The 15,715-nt window shown below is 34.7% G+C and overlaps 1 protein-coding gene across 6 annotated transcripts in view; it reads left to right on the top strand.

Moving 5' to 3' along the window:
* Window positions 1-15,715, top strand: part of Znhit6 (zinc finger HIT-type containing 6) — a 65,670-nt gene that overhangs the window by 33,463 nt on the left and 16,492 nt on the right. The window contains exon 9 of one of the 6 annotated variants that reach the window (XM_078026636.1): window positions 12,727-14,524. The exons of the other annotated variants lie outside the window; for them this stretch is intronic. Within the exon in view, the coding sequence (XP_077882762.1) occupies window positions 12,727-12,802 (76 nt within the window). The 3' untranslated portion in view covers window positions 12,803-14,524. Of the gene's footprint in view, window positions 1-12,726; window positions 14,525-15,715 lie in introns of those variants that run through there. 6 annotated transcript variants of the gene reach the window in all.

Genomic DNA, 15,715 nt, shown 5'->3' with positions numbered 1-15,715 from the left:
GAGTGAGAGAAGAGAGTGAGAGAGAGAGAATTTTTTTAATATTTATTTTTTAGTTCTCGATGGACACAACATCTTTGTTTGTATGTGGTGCTGAGGATCAAACCCAGGCCGCACGCATGCCAGGCAAGCGCGCTACCGCTTGAGCCACATCCCCAGCCCAGTAGTTCTTAAATTGGGACTCAAGCACTTAGGTAATTAACAATAAAATCACAAAAGGAATTCCATATAACTCGTTTTTTTATTTTTAATTTTTTATTGTTTTAATTAGTTATGACAGTAGAATGCATTTATGCGCTCTGATATGTCATACATGGATGGGATATAATTTCTCACTTTTCTGAGAATATATGTTGTAGAATCACATTGGTCATGCAGTTATCTATATACATAAAGTAGTAATGTCTGTCTCTTTCTACTTTTCTTCCTATCTCTTCCCCTTCCTTCCCTTCACTTCCCTCTACCTAATCTAAGGTAACTCTAGTCTTCTCTTGTGCCTCCCCGACACATTGTGAATTAGCATCTGCATATTAGAGAAAACATTCGGTTTTTGGTGTTTGGGGATTGGCTTATTTTGCTTAGAATGATATTCTCCAACTCAGTCCATTTACCAGCAAATGCCATAATTTCATTCTTCTTTAAAGCTGAGTAATATTCCATTGAATGTAAAAACCACATTTTCTTCATCCATTCATCTACTGAAGGATACCTAGGTAGGTGCCATATTTTAACTATTGTGAATTGAGCTGCTGTAAACATTGTTGTGGCTGCATCACTGTAGTATGCTGATTTTAAGTCATTTGGGTATAAATTAAGGAGTGGGATAGCTGGGTCATATGGTCTTTCCATTTCAGGTTTTCTGAGGAATCTCCATACTGCTTTCCATAGTTGTTATACCAATTTGCAGTCCCTCCAGCAATGTATGAGTGTGCCTTTTTCACCACATCTTCATCAACATTTATTGTTTCCTGTATTCTTGATGATTGCCATTCTGACTGGAATGAGATGAAATCTTAGTGACTTAGTTTTGATTTGAATTTCTCTAATTGCTAGAGGTGTTGAACACTTTTTCATATATTGGTTGATTGATTGTATTTCTTCTGTGAAGCATCTGTTCAGTTCCTTAGCACATTTATAGATTGGGTTGTTTGTTTATTGGGTGTTAAGTTTTTTGAGTTCTTTATATATTCTAGAGATTAATGCTTTATTGGAGGTGCATGTGATAAAGATTTTCTCCCAGTCTGTAGACTCTCTCCTCACATTATTGATTGTTTCCTTTGCTGAGAAGAAGCTTTTAAATTTGAACCCAGTTCATTTATTGAGTCTTGATTTTACTTCTTAAGCTTTAGGAGTCTTACTAAGGAAGTCAGATCCTAGGCCGACATGGTGAGTATTGGGGCCTATTTTTTCTTCTGTTAGGCACAGGTCTTTGTTCTAGTGCCTCAGTCTTTGATTCACTTTGAGTTGATTTTTGTGCAGGGTGAGAGATAGATGTTTAATTTCATTTTGCTACATATGGATTTCCAGTTTTACCAGTACCGTTTGTTGACTAGGCTATCTTTTCTCCATTGAATGTTTTTGGCATCTTTGTCTAGTATGAGATAACTATATTTGTATGGGTTTGTCTCTGTGTCTTCTATTCTGTACCATTGGTCTACATGTCTATTTTGGTACCAATATCATACAGTTTTTGCTACTATAGCTTTGTAGCATATTTTAGGTTTGGGATTGTGATGCCTTCTGCTTCATCTTCTTGCTAAGGATTGTTTTGGCTATTCTGGGTCTCTTATTATTTTTCCAAATAAATTTCATGATTGCTCTTTCTATTTCTATGAAGAATGTCATTGGGGTTTTAATAGGAAGTGCAGTAAATCTGTATAATGCTTTTGGTAGTATGGCCATTTTGACATTATTAATTCTGCCTATCCAGGAGCATGGGGGATATTTCCATATAATTCATTTTTAAATTGAAAGATTTGCCTCCTCTTTAAATTGACTTTTGGTAAATCATTAAATAATTCTATTCTCTCTTGTTTTATTTTCTGTGCTTCCTCTTCAAGTTCAGTTTTTTTCTTAACATGAAACATATTTTATCTACTTAGTTCATTTAAGTGTTACTCGTGTTTTATACCATGGTGCGCGTTTAATGAATATAGTATAGCTTCCGTCTCATAAGTCTACTAAGAGAATACTTCTGAGGGTCTTTATAAAATAGCTTTTTAGTTAGTTGTTTCATTTTCTCTAAGCTATAAAACTAATATATACTCTTCTAGTCTTTTCCTGACAACCTGGTGACAGTCTCTGTCTAGTCATTTTGAATACTGCTATACCACTCTGAACATTTGCCAACTCCTTGTCATATAGACTGCAAGACTATAACAATAACATAAATGGCTCAGAAGGAATGTAGAAGGAAGACAGTATAAATGTTGTCCAAATTGGATGATGAAATTTTATTCTTTTATTTTTCATGCATGTAATTTTCGTTATAAAGATATTCCTCTGTTTTATTTTAATAGGACAATTTAAGGAACTTTTTACTCATAAGAGCAGTAAGGAGAATAAAAATGAATGCCTCATTGTTTCCTTTTAATGTGTTTATCTGTTCTTAAATAATTGTAAATAGTAGTCACCAGGTATTAATTTAATGACTACATGGATAATTGTTTCTTTTTTTAATTAATAGACATGTATTTGAAACACCTTACTCACTTTTTAAAATTTTTATTTATTTATTTATGGTTTAGTTGTTGATGAACCTTCATTTTATTTATTTTTATATGATGCTGAGGATCGAACCCAGTGCCAGTGCACTCACACATGCTAGGCAAGTGTTCTACCAATAAGTCACAACCCTAGCCCAGCTTACTCTTAAAGAAACAAATAATATCTATTTTGGTCAGTTTGGGTGCCCATTTGACCACAGTCACCATATTTACCTGTTCTCTTAGGTATTTCAACTTCTGTCTCAAAGCTGAGGAAAGCAATAATTTATATCATTTTTATATAATTTCAAAGAAGAAAATTTTGTTTTTTTCTTTTGGTTTTGTTGGTCTGGTTGGTTAGTTGGTTATTTTCATTTGCTGATTGTTTTCATTTTAATTCTTCCTTTAACTGAAAATGGAGGTTTGTTATATGTCCATGTCAGTCAAGATAGATTGAACTGTGGCTAATGAAGAAATATGTCAGCTCACAAATCCAGTCATACTTGACCCTGGTAGATTATACTCTTCTTCTAAAACTCAAGGAAATCAAAATTTGTATGCATACTTAGGTTAGAGTACAGGACAGACTACTTGGAGTCCAGAGAGTATTTATTTTTAGTTTAAAAATGTGTACTATACCCAGTGGCTTGGGAAACTGAGGCTGAAGGATCATGAGTTCAAGCCAGTTTCCGCAACTTAGCAAGACTCTCTCTCTAAATAAAAAATATAAAAAAGGACTGGGGATGTGGCTCAGTGATTAAGCACCCTTGGGTTCAATCTCCGCTACCAAAAAAAAAAAAATGTGTACTATGCATCTCTGAAGCAACAGAGGATGGAAATTTTAGCTTGTCCTGGCAGACCAAGGTTTTCTAGAAGAGTGGCAGAAATGTATATCAGATGACATGATAAAAAGTGCAGCATTACATAGGAATTCTGAAATCAGGCTGCCTAGAAACCAGAACTCAGAAAGATACCAGTCAAACTGATAAGACTTATTTTAACAAAGAGCCAAAATAGGGCAATTCTAAACCCTAAAAATGTCAAAGAAGTTCACCAAAATAAAAGCCAGATGACTTCATTATGGGCATTCAGTTTCTTTATGCTTTATTTTCCTTTAAGGTCCTTTACTCTCTAATTTTATAACCTTCCTTCTTTAGAGTCCAAAAGAGAATCACATTGGACCTTCAAATATCTTTTTAATCCCTAAAGGGAAGGGAATGCTAGATCAATAAAATAAAAGATAAGCAGTATTCAGTATGAGGCATTCCTAAAATAGACCATTTTGATGCTAAACTTAAGCCAGTCTGAGTAATATGAGAAGAACTTCATGTTATCTGTGTAGAAAGCTTGTCCTCCAGATTTCCCCATTTGAATATTTACTTGGACTAAATGATATATGGAAATACCACCAGAGGAGAAGAAGGGAAGAAAAAGTTATGACCTGGGCCCAGGAATTTTGAAACTTTAAATTACCCTGCTATTTAACTTTGAGTAGTGATGGCATTGCTTGAAGGCAACAACAATGTGAAAAGTTCTAGTTGCAGTTGCTTTTATCCTGAAGGTGGACTACATCTGTATATTTCTGATTATTAAGTCATTCTCAAGAGATAATTATCCTAATTTCTAAAGAACCTCCCAATTTTTATGAGTATTTGCTAATCATGGATAATAAAATTAGATATTGCAGACATGTATTTATATTTCTTTTTTTAAAGAGAGAGTGAGGGGAGAGAGAATTTTAATATTTATGTTTAAGTTATCGGCGGACACAACATCTTTGTTTGTATGTGGTGCCGAGGATCGAACCCGGGCCGCGCGCATACCAGATGGGCGCGCTACCACTTGAGCCACATCCCCAGCCCCGCAGACATGTATTTATTTAGACATAGATTTTTTTATCATAATTTTTTTCTAGTACTGGTAATTTTTTTTTCCTTCCTTGATACTGGGGATTGAACTCAGGGACACTTAACCACTGAGTCACATCCCCGGCCTCTTTTTTACTTTTTTTTTGTTTTGTTTTTTGAGATAGGGCCTCACTAAGTTGCTTAGGGCCTTGCTAAGTTGCTGAGATTGGCTTTGAACTTGCCATCCTCTTACCTCAGTCTCCCATTCCACTGGGATTACAGGCATGCGCCACTTCACCTGGCAGTATCGGTGATTGAACCTAGGAGAGCTCTACTATTGAACCACACACACACACAGCCCTTTTTAATTTTTGTTTGAAAGCAGGATTTTACTAAGTCACATGAAGCTGACTTCAAACTGTGATCCTCCTGCTTCATCCTCCAGAGTCACTGGGATTACAGGCATGTGCCACTGAGCCCTGCTGTGTTTTAAAAATAGAAAGATTTTAAACCAGTGTTCTCATATGATATATTGATAGGCTAAGAGGAGCATTTAGAATCTGATTGCATACATAATTACTGTTAAATCATTAAAGGAAAGTGCATTCACATAACACTTGAGTCTGGTTTTGTTTTAATATTTATTTTTTAATTGTAGTGGTTAAATACCTTTATTTTATTTATTTATTTTTATGTGGTGCTGAGGATCTAACCCAGGGCCTCATCCGTGCTAGGCAAGCATTCTACTGCTGAGCCACAACCCCAGCCCCTGAGTCTGGTTTTGATTAAGCACATTCAGTCTTAGAGTCATATAAATGAAAATTGAAGTTTACACAAGAATAAGTAAGATACAATTTTGTTGAGTAGGGAGAACAGATACACATACATATGTTATCATAGGCTTGTGTTAAGACTCTTACAAGGGAGGATAGCAACTATCCTTGCATTTTCAGAGAAGGCATTATAGTGGATATATTGTTTGATCCTTACTAAAGGTAAATGGTCCATGGCAAGAGGAGGGTATAAAAGGCCCTAAGCTGTGAAAGAGCATGTTGTAAAAAAAAGTCAAGTAAGTGATTTGAGGAGGTCTGAGTCTATAGAGGTGTGCAGAGCAGGAACTTAAAACTTTTTTTTTAAGTGAGGATGATGAGTTAGTTCAGGACCAAACACTAAATGCTACATTTGGATCTCATTTCATTGGTAGTAGGCAACTGTAAAAGTTAAGCAGAAAAATTGATTAGATCTTGGTAACCAATTTGCTGTAGGAAGAAGTGAATAGCAAGCAAAGCTGACTAAAGCTTCTGGCATGGATGCTGTTTTCAATGAGATGAAAGTAACACCAGCAGAGACTTAAGATGTGTTGAATTTCAAGTACATGCAGCAGCATTTTTTGGAATGTTATTTCCCAAAACAAAATTACCTTCCTTACTAATCCTTATTAGGATCTCTTTAGAGTAAAATTATGTTCCAACAAGAAATAGTATATTATCCTTCCAGAGTGTATAATTTATGGAGAAGTAAACCACCTTCTTTTACTTTCAGAGATTCAATATTAGATTTTGTAGAACAAAAGTCTCACCATTATAAATATTAAATTTATTAAATAATAAATGTAAATAATAAAAGCAATTATTAAGTCATTGTTTCTTAAGCATAATCCAATTTATGAAACATTCAAAAATAACTTTTTTATTTTTATCCAGAAACCTACATAAAAGATTTTTCTATGAAGTCAAGATAGTGCTTTAAATTTGGTAAAGATATTAGAAAGTTACTAAACTTATATTTTCCCATCTGAAAATTGGGATTGAAACAGGAATGATAGATACTGCATTGTTTTGAACATTAACTTGAGTTATACAGTCAGCTACTTAGTACAGTGCCTGACACACAACAAAGTAAATATGTATTATTAAAGTATTTAGAGAACCATTTATTGAAATGACTCAACGAATACAAGAGGTTGTTGTTTTGATGTGTTTTTTTAAATCCTGGAGATTACTTATTGAAAGAAAAATGTATTTTTTTAAAATAAAAAGTTCCACATGACTGACAGGTAAATACTTCATGCATCATTTTTTTAATAGCAACTTCCTTCAGCCAAAAAATTTCTTATACTTCTGGAATGCATTCTAAGTTCAATATTAGCTATATTCCCAAGCCCAGTCACCATTGACCATAAGGGAACAGGTACTTGGCGATGTAAGTTATACTTTTTTTTTTTTTAGCATAGATTGTATATTGCAAGAATATGAAATTTCAGTAGTTCAAGATGTCATCAACTGATATTACTGAACAATTGACTTCCAAAATAGATGTATTTTCAGCCTTTCCCCTAAGTACCAAATACTGGTATCCAGCTATTTTTACTTACATATTTCATTAAGTCTTAAGTTCAGTATATCTCATTGTAACATACTATTTCTGCCTAGTATGTACATTGTATTAAATGGTTTGACTATGTTCCTGGAATTTACTAAACAATCAACAAATAATAGTACTTATTACTGTCATGATTTTTCTTCTAGTAAGCCAGAAGCATCTTTGACTTCTTGGCTTCTCTCCTACTACTATTCTATACTTAACTGACCTCTCTACTAGTCTTTTATATGTCCTCTTCTCATTGTTTCTAGCTAGACTGTTGTTTACTAGTGTCTACAATGAGCCCATTCCCTTCCTCCAAGCTGGACATAATTTCCTTATGCTTTGCACCTCAAAAGATGTTTTATACTTCCCATAGGTTCCTACAATCCTGTTACATATTTACCACAATAAAACTTAACACATGTGGTGGTAAACTCCCTTTTGAAGACAAGTGACTGCCTTAGACACCTTCATCTTTGTTTCCTACTCTGCTGTCAGTGACCTTTCCATAGTACCTTTAAAATCTTAATTCTTTAGGGGCTGGGGATGTGGCTCAAGCGGTAGCGCGCTCGCCTAGCATGCGTGCGGCCCGGGTTCAATCCTCAGCACCACATACCAACAAAGATGTTGTGTCCGCCGAGAACTAAGAAAAAATAAATAAATGTTAAAATTCTCTCTCTCTCTCTGTCCCCCCCCCACTCTGTCTTAAAAAATAAAATAAAATAAAATAAAATCTTAATTCTTTAATAAGTAGTATACTAATTCATTTAAATGTGTGTTTCATGCTGTATACTGGGTTTTGATGCCATTTTAATATTCTAAAGCAAGATGTAGACAACTTTATGTAAATTGCCACATAGTGAATATTTTTGACTTTGTTGGCCATATGGTCACAGTTAGTCAACTCTGCCATCACAGTGTGTGAGCATTTACTATGGATTATGTAAATGAATGGGCATAACTGTTCAGTAAAACAGTACAGATGAAAACAGTTGAGTCTGGGTTTAATCTGCTAACCATAGTGTGTTGATATTTCCTCTAAAGGATTTTATAATTGATCATTTGTGATTTCTTTTAATCATTTAACCAGTTGAAGGCTTCATTTCTCAGAATTCAAAATGAGAGAGATTTTAACAAGGACCCAGTATAACAAGTTACTTTGAAAAAATATAATACTTTCTCAGAGGGCAAGCTTTTTTTTTTTTTGCAAGCTTTTTGAAATATGAACTTGACCCAAAGTATCAGTGGACGAAGGTTAATCAAGTCTTCGCTGGGCACAGTGGCACACACGTGTAATCACAGTGCCTCTGGAGGCTGAGGCAGGAGGATTGTAAGTTCAAAGCCACCCTCAGTAGTTGAGCAAGACCCTGTTCCAAAATAAAAATAAAAAAGGATAGGGATGTGGCTCAGTAGTTAAGCATCATTGGGTTCAATCCCTAGTACCAAAAAAAAAAAAAAAGAAGAAGAAGAAGAAGAAGAAAGAAAGAAAACAAGATTAACCAAACCTGTATTATTCATTTATTCAGTTAATATTCATCGAGCCTCTTCTGTGTGCCAGCACTGTTCCAAGTTATAGGTAATAGATATCTAAAAGCCTAACCTTCATGGAGCTCTCACAGTCTAGGAGGGGAAATGAGTATGTGGTAAAGCTTGCAATAGACATGTATTTAAAATATAACACATAAATGTCTCCTGTTACGGTTTGGATCTGGAATGTCCCCCAGAAGAAGCTCATGTGTTAAAAGCTTGGTCCCTGATGTAGCAATGTCCAGAAGTGAGGCTTTTGGTAAATAATTGGATCTTGAGGGCTGTGACTTCTTCTGTGGATCTATCCATTGATAGCTAAGTGGACTCCTGGAAGGTAGTTCAAACTATAGGCTAATGGGGCATAGTTGGAAAAAGAAGGTCACTGGGGACATGTTTTGGGGACTATATCTTATCCCTGGCCCCTTCCTCGAATGCTCTCTCTCTCTGCTTTCCTATTGCCATGAGCTGACAGCTTTCCTCCACCATGCCCTTCCCCCATTATGTTTTGCCTCATCACAGGCCCAGAGAAATAGAGCCAGCTGACCATTGACCCAAACTTTGAAACCGTGAGCCAAAATAAACTTTTCCTTTTTTGTGTCAGGTATTTTTTGGTCACAGTAAGGAAAAACTGACTAGCACAGTGCTCAGTGGAGGTTATGAGTATCTCTGCAATGGATACCCAGAATTATTTTTTGGTGGAAGCACAAACCAGTTACACCCTAAGTCAAGGGTGTATGCTTTAAAACCCAGCCACAGTTAAAGAATTATCAAGGCTTTGATTTCATGAATATTACAGAAACCATCACTTTTCAAAAGGTTATTACCCTGTTGTAGTTGTACATATTTTATTAGTTGTTTCCTATTATGCTAGTTTTGTTAATAATTTTGGAACATTTTTTTGTTTGAAAAGCAACCAGAAAAGGTACAAGCTGTTTCTTTTGGATGATTTTATTTCCATGCTTAGAAGGTGTTTTTTTAAATAAAAAAAAACTTAGGTTACTTTACTTTCTTTGGAACATTATGGGTCTTTAATATGATTTAAATCATATTCTGTGAAGTTAAGAGGTAAGATACTTTTTCCTATTCCCTTAAAGAGAAATTGATTTGACCTACTTAAAAGTCTCAGGTGAGGCTCAAACTGAATTCTCTTTGGCTTTCACTAGTACCCACTAACTGTCATAGAGTGCAGCTAAGCTCTTAACTCATCTTACTTGCTCAGAATCAAAGTAGACTCTAGATTCTGCTTGCCAGCACACCAGCTCTCAACCCTATTTGATTTTAAGAGCCAGGTTTCTTGCCTGCCTCACCACATAGTCCTGCCAGATCCCTCCTTGGTTTTCACTTAACCCATGCTCTTATCAGCCAGTTTTTTTCCTGTGCAATAGACATTTCTCTAGTCTAACATATATTCTCTTCTCGAAACAGTTCTTCTCATATATCATTGTCCATCATAATTATCTAGGATATTTGTTGAAAAAGTATGCTTCCAGCCCATCCACAGAGGTTCTGGTTTAATAAATCTTATATAGAACCCTAAAACCTACATTTTTTTACCATCTCTGGGGACATGAGTAAGTTATCCTTTGGAGTACACTTTGAAAAACAATGGCCAGGTGGTAAACTCCTCAAGCTTTTGGATCCCGTAGAATATTTAATGTTTTCTATGTAAGTATATAGATGTTTATTAAGTTGAGTTGTTTAAGTTGTATAAAGAAATATGTCACTTAATATTAGAATGGATTTTTTCAACCACATTTTTACATCCTTAAAGATATTAGTCTCATGGGCTGGGGGTGTCACTCAGTGGTAGAGCACTTGCCTCGAATGTGTGAAGCACTGGTTTTGATCCTCAGCACCACAAAAACAAATAAATAAAAAAATATATATAAAGGTATTGTATCCATTTACAAGTAAAATTTTAAAAAAATATTTTTTAAAGATATTAGTCTCTACCCTTTGTCTAATTGAACTAGAATGGAAAATTAGATTTGTTAGAGTATTTTTAAAGTTAAAATTATTTTGATAGTGAGGGGGCAAAATTAAATATACTAGAGAATACTGAAGAAATTCCAGAATTTCTGAGAGCAGTGTTAATACTTTCAAATATCTTTTCATACATATGTAGTCATTTCTGTCTTTTAGGTATGTCCCTTAAAAATAACTGTGGTGAAGGAAGGGTTAGTAAAGAACAAGGGCTTGCTCTCTAGATGGAATTCAGCTTTCTCTTGTTTTCCTATTGTAATTTGATTCTGTTAATGTGTTTATAAATGAGAGGAAATACTTAATCTAAAAATCAATAGAAACTAGTAGAAAATGCTATCATTAGTACCTGTTCATTGTCTTAAGACTTCCTGCTGGGCATAGTGGTACACACCTATAATTCCAACAACTCCAGAGTCTGAAGTAGGAGGATTTCAAGTTCCAGGCCAGCCTCAGCAATTTAGCAAGGCCCTGACTTAAAATAAAAGGGCAGGGGATATGGTTTAGTGGTTGAGCGCCCTTGGTTCAACCATGGTACCAAGAAAAAAGATGACTTCCCATAAAGTTTTACTTTAAATGTTTTTAATGTTTGTGTTGTTTTGGTCAGTTTTATACTGATAATAACCTCAAATTATTCAGTCCAGAAGAAATCTTAACATTGAAGCCTTAAAGTTATAAATAATAAAATTAAAATTTTAAATATACATTTTTGTTACAGAGAAATATAATTATGTAACCAGTAAAGACTTTCAGACATAAACATTATTTAGAATAGAATCCTGTGGAAGAATTGGAGTGGATATATGAGTTCAAGGGAAAAGGAAACTGATCAAGATTTCTTTTAGAGAAGAGAGCTTGCCTGTAGTATTTTAAAATGGATCTTATTGATATATCAATTTGCATAGTTTTAGATTCTAATGAATTTACTTAAAAATTGTTTAAGTTTCCTTTTATGTCATCAAAACTTACAATACATCATAAATTATTCTTTTTTTCTTATATTTTTATTTATTCTTTTTAGTTATACATAATAGTTAAAATTTATTTTGATGTATCATACATACAACTATAACTTCCCATTCTTGTGATTGTACATGATGTGGAGTTACATTGAACATATGAACACAGGAAAGTTATGTCCGATTCATTCTACTGTCTTTCCCATTTCCATTTTCCTCCCTTCCCCCCATTTCCTACAGTCCAATCTGGTGAACCTCCATTCCTCCCTCCCCACATTATGAGTCAGTATCCACATATCAGAGAGAACATTCGGCCTTTGGTTTTTGGAGATTGGCTCATTTCACTTAGTATGATAGTTTCTAGTTCCATCCATTTACCAACAAATACCATCATTTTATTCTTCTTGATGGCTTATATCCCCTTGTGTATATGTGCCACATTTTCTTTATCCATTCATCTATTGAAGGGCACCTAGATTGGTTCCATAGCTTAGCTATTTGAATTGAACTGCTATGATCACTGATGAGGCCATGTCACTATAATATACTGATTTTAAGTCCTTTGGCTGTATGCCAAGGAGTGGGATAACTGGGTCAAATGGTGGTTCCATTCCAAGTTTTCTGAGGAATCTCCATACTGCTTTCCAGAGTAGCTGCTCCAGTTTGCAATCCCACCAGCAATGTATTAGTGTACCTTTTTCCCCACATCCTCATCAACATTTATTGTTACTTGTATTCTTTTTTTTTTTTTTTTGTAGTTGTGGTTGGACACAATATCCTTTTTTTATATGTGGTGCTGAGTATCGAACCCAGGGCCCTACACATGCTAGGCAAGTACTCTACCACTGAGCCACAACCCTAGCCCTACTTGTATTCTAGATAATTGACATTCTGACTGGATTGAGATGAAATCTCAGTATAGTTTTGATTTGCATTTCTGTAATTACTAGTGATGTTGAACATTTTCTCATATATTTGTTGACCATTCATATTTCTTCTTCTGAAGTATCTATTCAGTTCCTTTGCCCATTCATTAAGTGTGTTATTTGGTTGTGGGATTTTTTTTTTTTGTGTGTGTGTGTGTGTGTGTGTGTGTGTTAAGTTTTTTGAGTTATTTATATATCCTGGAGATTAATGTTAATCTGAAGTTCAGGTGGCAAAGATTTTCTCCCATTCTGTAGGCTCTCTTCACATTCTTGATTGTTTCCTTTGCTGTAAAGACACATTTTAGTTCAATACCATCCCATCTATTGATTCTTTATTTTAGTTCTTATGCTTTAGGAATCTTGTTGACAAAGTCGTTCCTAAGCTGACATGATGGAGATTTGGGTCTATTTTTTCTTCTAGCAGGTGCAGTGTCACTGGTTTAATGCCTAGATCCTTGATCAACTTTGAGTTGAATTTTGAGCAGGGTAAGAAATAGAGCTCTAATTTCATTTTATTACATATGGATTTCCAATTTTCCCAGCACCATTTGTTGAGTAAGAAAAGTACTTTGTCTGGTGTGAAGTAACTGTATTTGTGTGGGTTTGTCTCTGTGTCTTCTAATCTGTACTGTTAGTCTTCATATCTGTTTTGGTGCCAATACCATACCATATTTGTTACCATAGCTCTGTAGTATAATTTAAGGGCTGGTATCCTGATGCTTCCCGTTTCACTTTTCTTGCTAAGGATTGTTTTGGCTATTCTGAGTCTCTTATTTTTCCAAATGAATTTCAAGGCTGCTTTTTCTCTTTCTATTAAGAATGTCATTGAGATTTTAGTAGGAATTACATTAAATCTGTATAGTGCTTTTGGCAGGCCTTTTGACAATATTAATTGTGCCTAAGAACAAGGGAGATCTTTCCATCTTCTAAAGTCATCTTCAGTTTCTTCTTTAGTGTTCTATAGTTTATATTGCAGAGGTCTTTCACCTCTTGTTAGGTTGATTCCCAAATATTTTCTTTTCTTTGAGGCTGTTATGAATGGGGTAGTTTTCCTAATTTCCCTTTCAGGTGATTCATCACTGATGTATAGGAATAGACTTATGAATGTTAATTTTATATACTGCTACTTTGCTGAATTCATTTATGAGTTCTACAGGTTTTCTGGTGGAGTTTTGGGGGTCTTCAAATATAGAATCATGTCATCAGCTAATAGGGATAATTTGAGTTCTTCTTTTTCTATTTGTATCCCTTTAATTTCTTTCTTCTGTCCAGTTGCTCTGTCTAGAGTTTACACACACACACACAAAAAAAAAAAAAAAAAAAAAAAAATTGCTGTGAGAATGAGTTAAAATCTGGATTAAATCTAGAAGTTTTTTGATGTCCTTATGGAATATGGAATATGGCAACCCTACATTGGGTGCCTAACTATTTATTGAGGTGCTATTATGTTCTTTTTATATACATCGTAGTTGTGTTTATGTATGCATTAAAACATATAATTTCATGGAGAGCCCTGCCTACTACCACACAACCATTGAATGGTGGGACATAGATCTAAATCTCGGCCTACCTGCCTGCCTGCAAAGCTTTATAGCATGTTCTTTGCAAGATAGCACATGCCTCTCAGTGCTATAAATGGCCATGAAGCATGTTCTTAGATTATGTGAAACCCAAGCACAGTTCTTTGTTATGTAATTTGGGATTGGTGATTACTTCAAATTAGTAATGGTTGGGATGAGTATATTCTTAGCATAGTATTAAACTTTGACCACATTTTGGATCTAGATTGTAGAACAAAGGAAATAAGGTATCATTTAAGGATTGAAAAATGTTAGGATAAACCTAAAGTATATCCACACACATAAAGGAAATATGTAGAACGGTATACTAAACATTTTTATCATGTCAGAGATGACATGCTTCCAGGGATAGAATTGGCTTTACACGTGGCATGCTTCTTAAAGTGGTTTTATGAGAAGAATTGTAAAATTATCTCTAAGGAGGCTGAAGTACAGCTAGCTGGCACAGCTGGTTGAGTGTTTACAAAACAGATTCAAACACAGCTTTTAAAATCTCAGTGACTTTGAACTTGAAAGCATTAGTTTGAAAGACTGTTCTTCAGGGCTGGGGAATATAGCTTAGTTGGTAGAGTGCTTGCCTCACAAGCATAAGGCCTGGGTTCAATCCCCAGCACCAAAAAAAAAAAAAAACAAGACAAAGGGAGAAAGGGAGAGAGAAAGAGTATACTTCAGAGTAGATCCAAAGTAACCTAGTGATCAAATTCTCAGCAGATTACAAGTCTACAATTTCCATATCAATGATCTTATTTTAAGTATATACTATTTTGATCATTTTTAAGAGAATTGTGAAATATTACACTAAAATGAGAGTTTTTAACTTGGAAAATGACTCTTAGTGCTCATCTACTAAATGTATCCATTGTAATTAAATTATAGAATATTTTATGGCCAACTTTGTATTTTCTTAGAGGAAATGGTGACAGTAGTTGAAATTTCTAGGTGATTCAGATATTTCATTTTAGCCAAACAGCTTCAACCTACTATCTAATTAGACTTCTCATTCATTGTAACTTATTATAAGCATCAGAATTATCTCAATTTGATGTTTATTAACCATATTAATTCTCTGCTTAGTAACTGTAGACCTAGGGTATTCTTGTCTCAACCTTAAAAAATACTTTCTTCCTGGAAAGCCTTTGTCCTGTCAGCTCTAGTAAATAATATAGTTCACTGTGGTATTCCTAGTGCTAAGAACAGTATTGGAACTTGGTAGACTAAGTAAATACATGTTACACATGTTTTTAAAACGTGAAACATGCAAACAGTTGAATGTAGGAATTCACAGATCTGCTTTCTAGTCCCAATTCTCTACTTTCTTGCATTACCCTGAGCTGGATACTTCTTGGGAACTCAGTATATTAACTATGAAGATTTAAAAAGATTGGATAAAGTCCCTGCCAACTCTAAGGTAGTATCATTTTAAGATGTAGTTAACTCATGAACTATTTAGCCAATCCTTAAGTGAAAGTTTCTCTTAGGCATCTTATCAGATTTTGCAAAGTGACACATCCTAATAAAGATGTAGGAGCCTGTACTGATAAAACTTTTGCATTCAGTTCAGCCCAGGGAGAATTTGTTTTGTTAACAAGAGTAAGACTATTTAAAATGCAAAAACAAGAAAGGATTTGAATAACTAATTAATAATACTGTACAGTATACTTGGAATTTGCGAAGAGGATACATCTTAAGTATTTTCACCATCAAGAAAAAGAAATTGCTTCAGGTATAGTGCTACATGTGGGTAATCCTGACTACTCCGGAGGATGAGGCAGGAGGACCAAAAGTTCAAGGCCAATCTAGACAACTTAGTGATACTCTTGTCTCAAATAC

The sequence above is a fragment of the Ictidomys tridecemlineatus genome, chromosome 11 (genome assembly GCF_052094955.1).
Source record: "Ictidomys tridecemlineatus isolate mIctTri1 chromosome 11, mIctTri1.hap1, whole genome shotgun sequence".
NCBI lineage: Eukaryota > Metazoa > Chordata > Mammalia > Rodentia > Sciuridae > Ictidomys > Ictidomys tridecemlineatus.
Note: the sequence above shows the minus strand (reverse complement) of the source record. Positions and strands in the feature narration are given on the sequence as shown.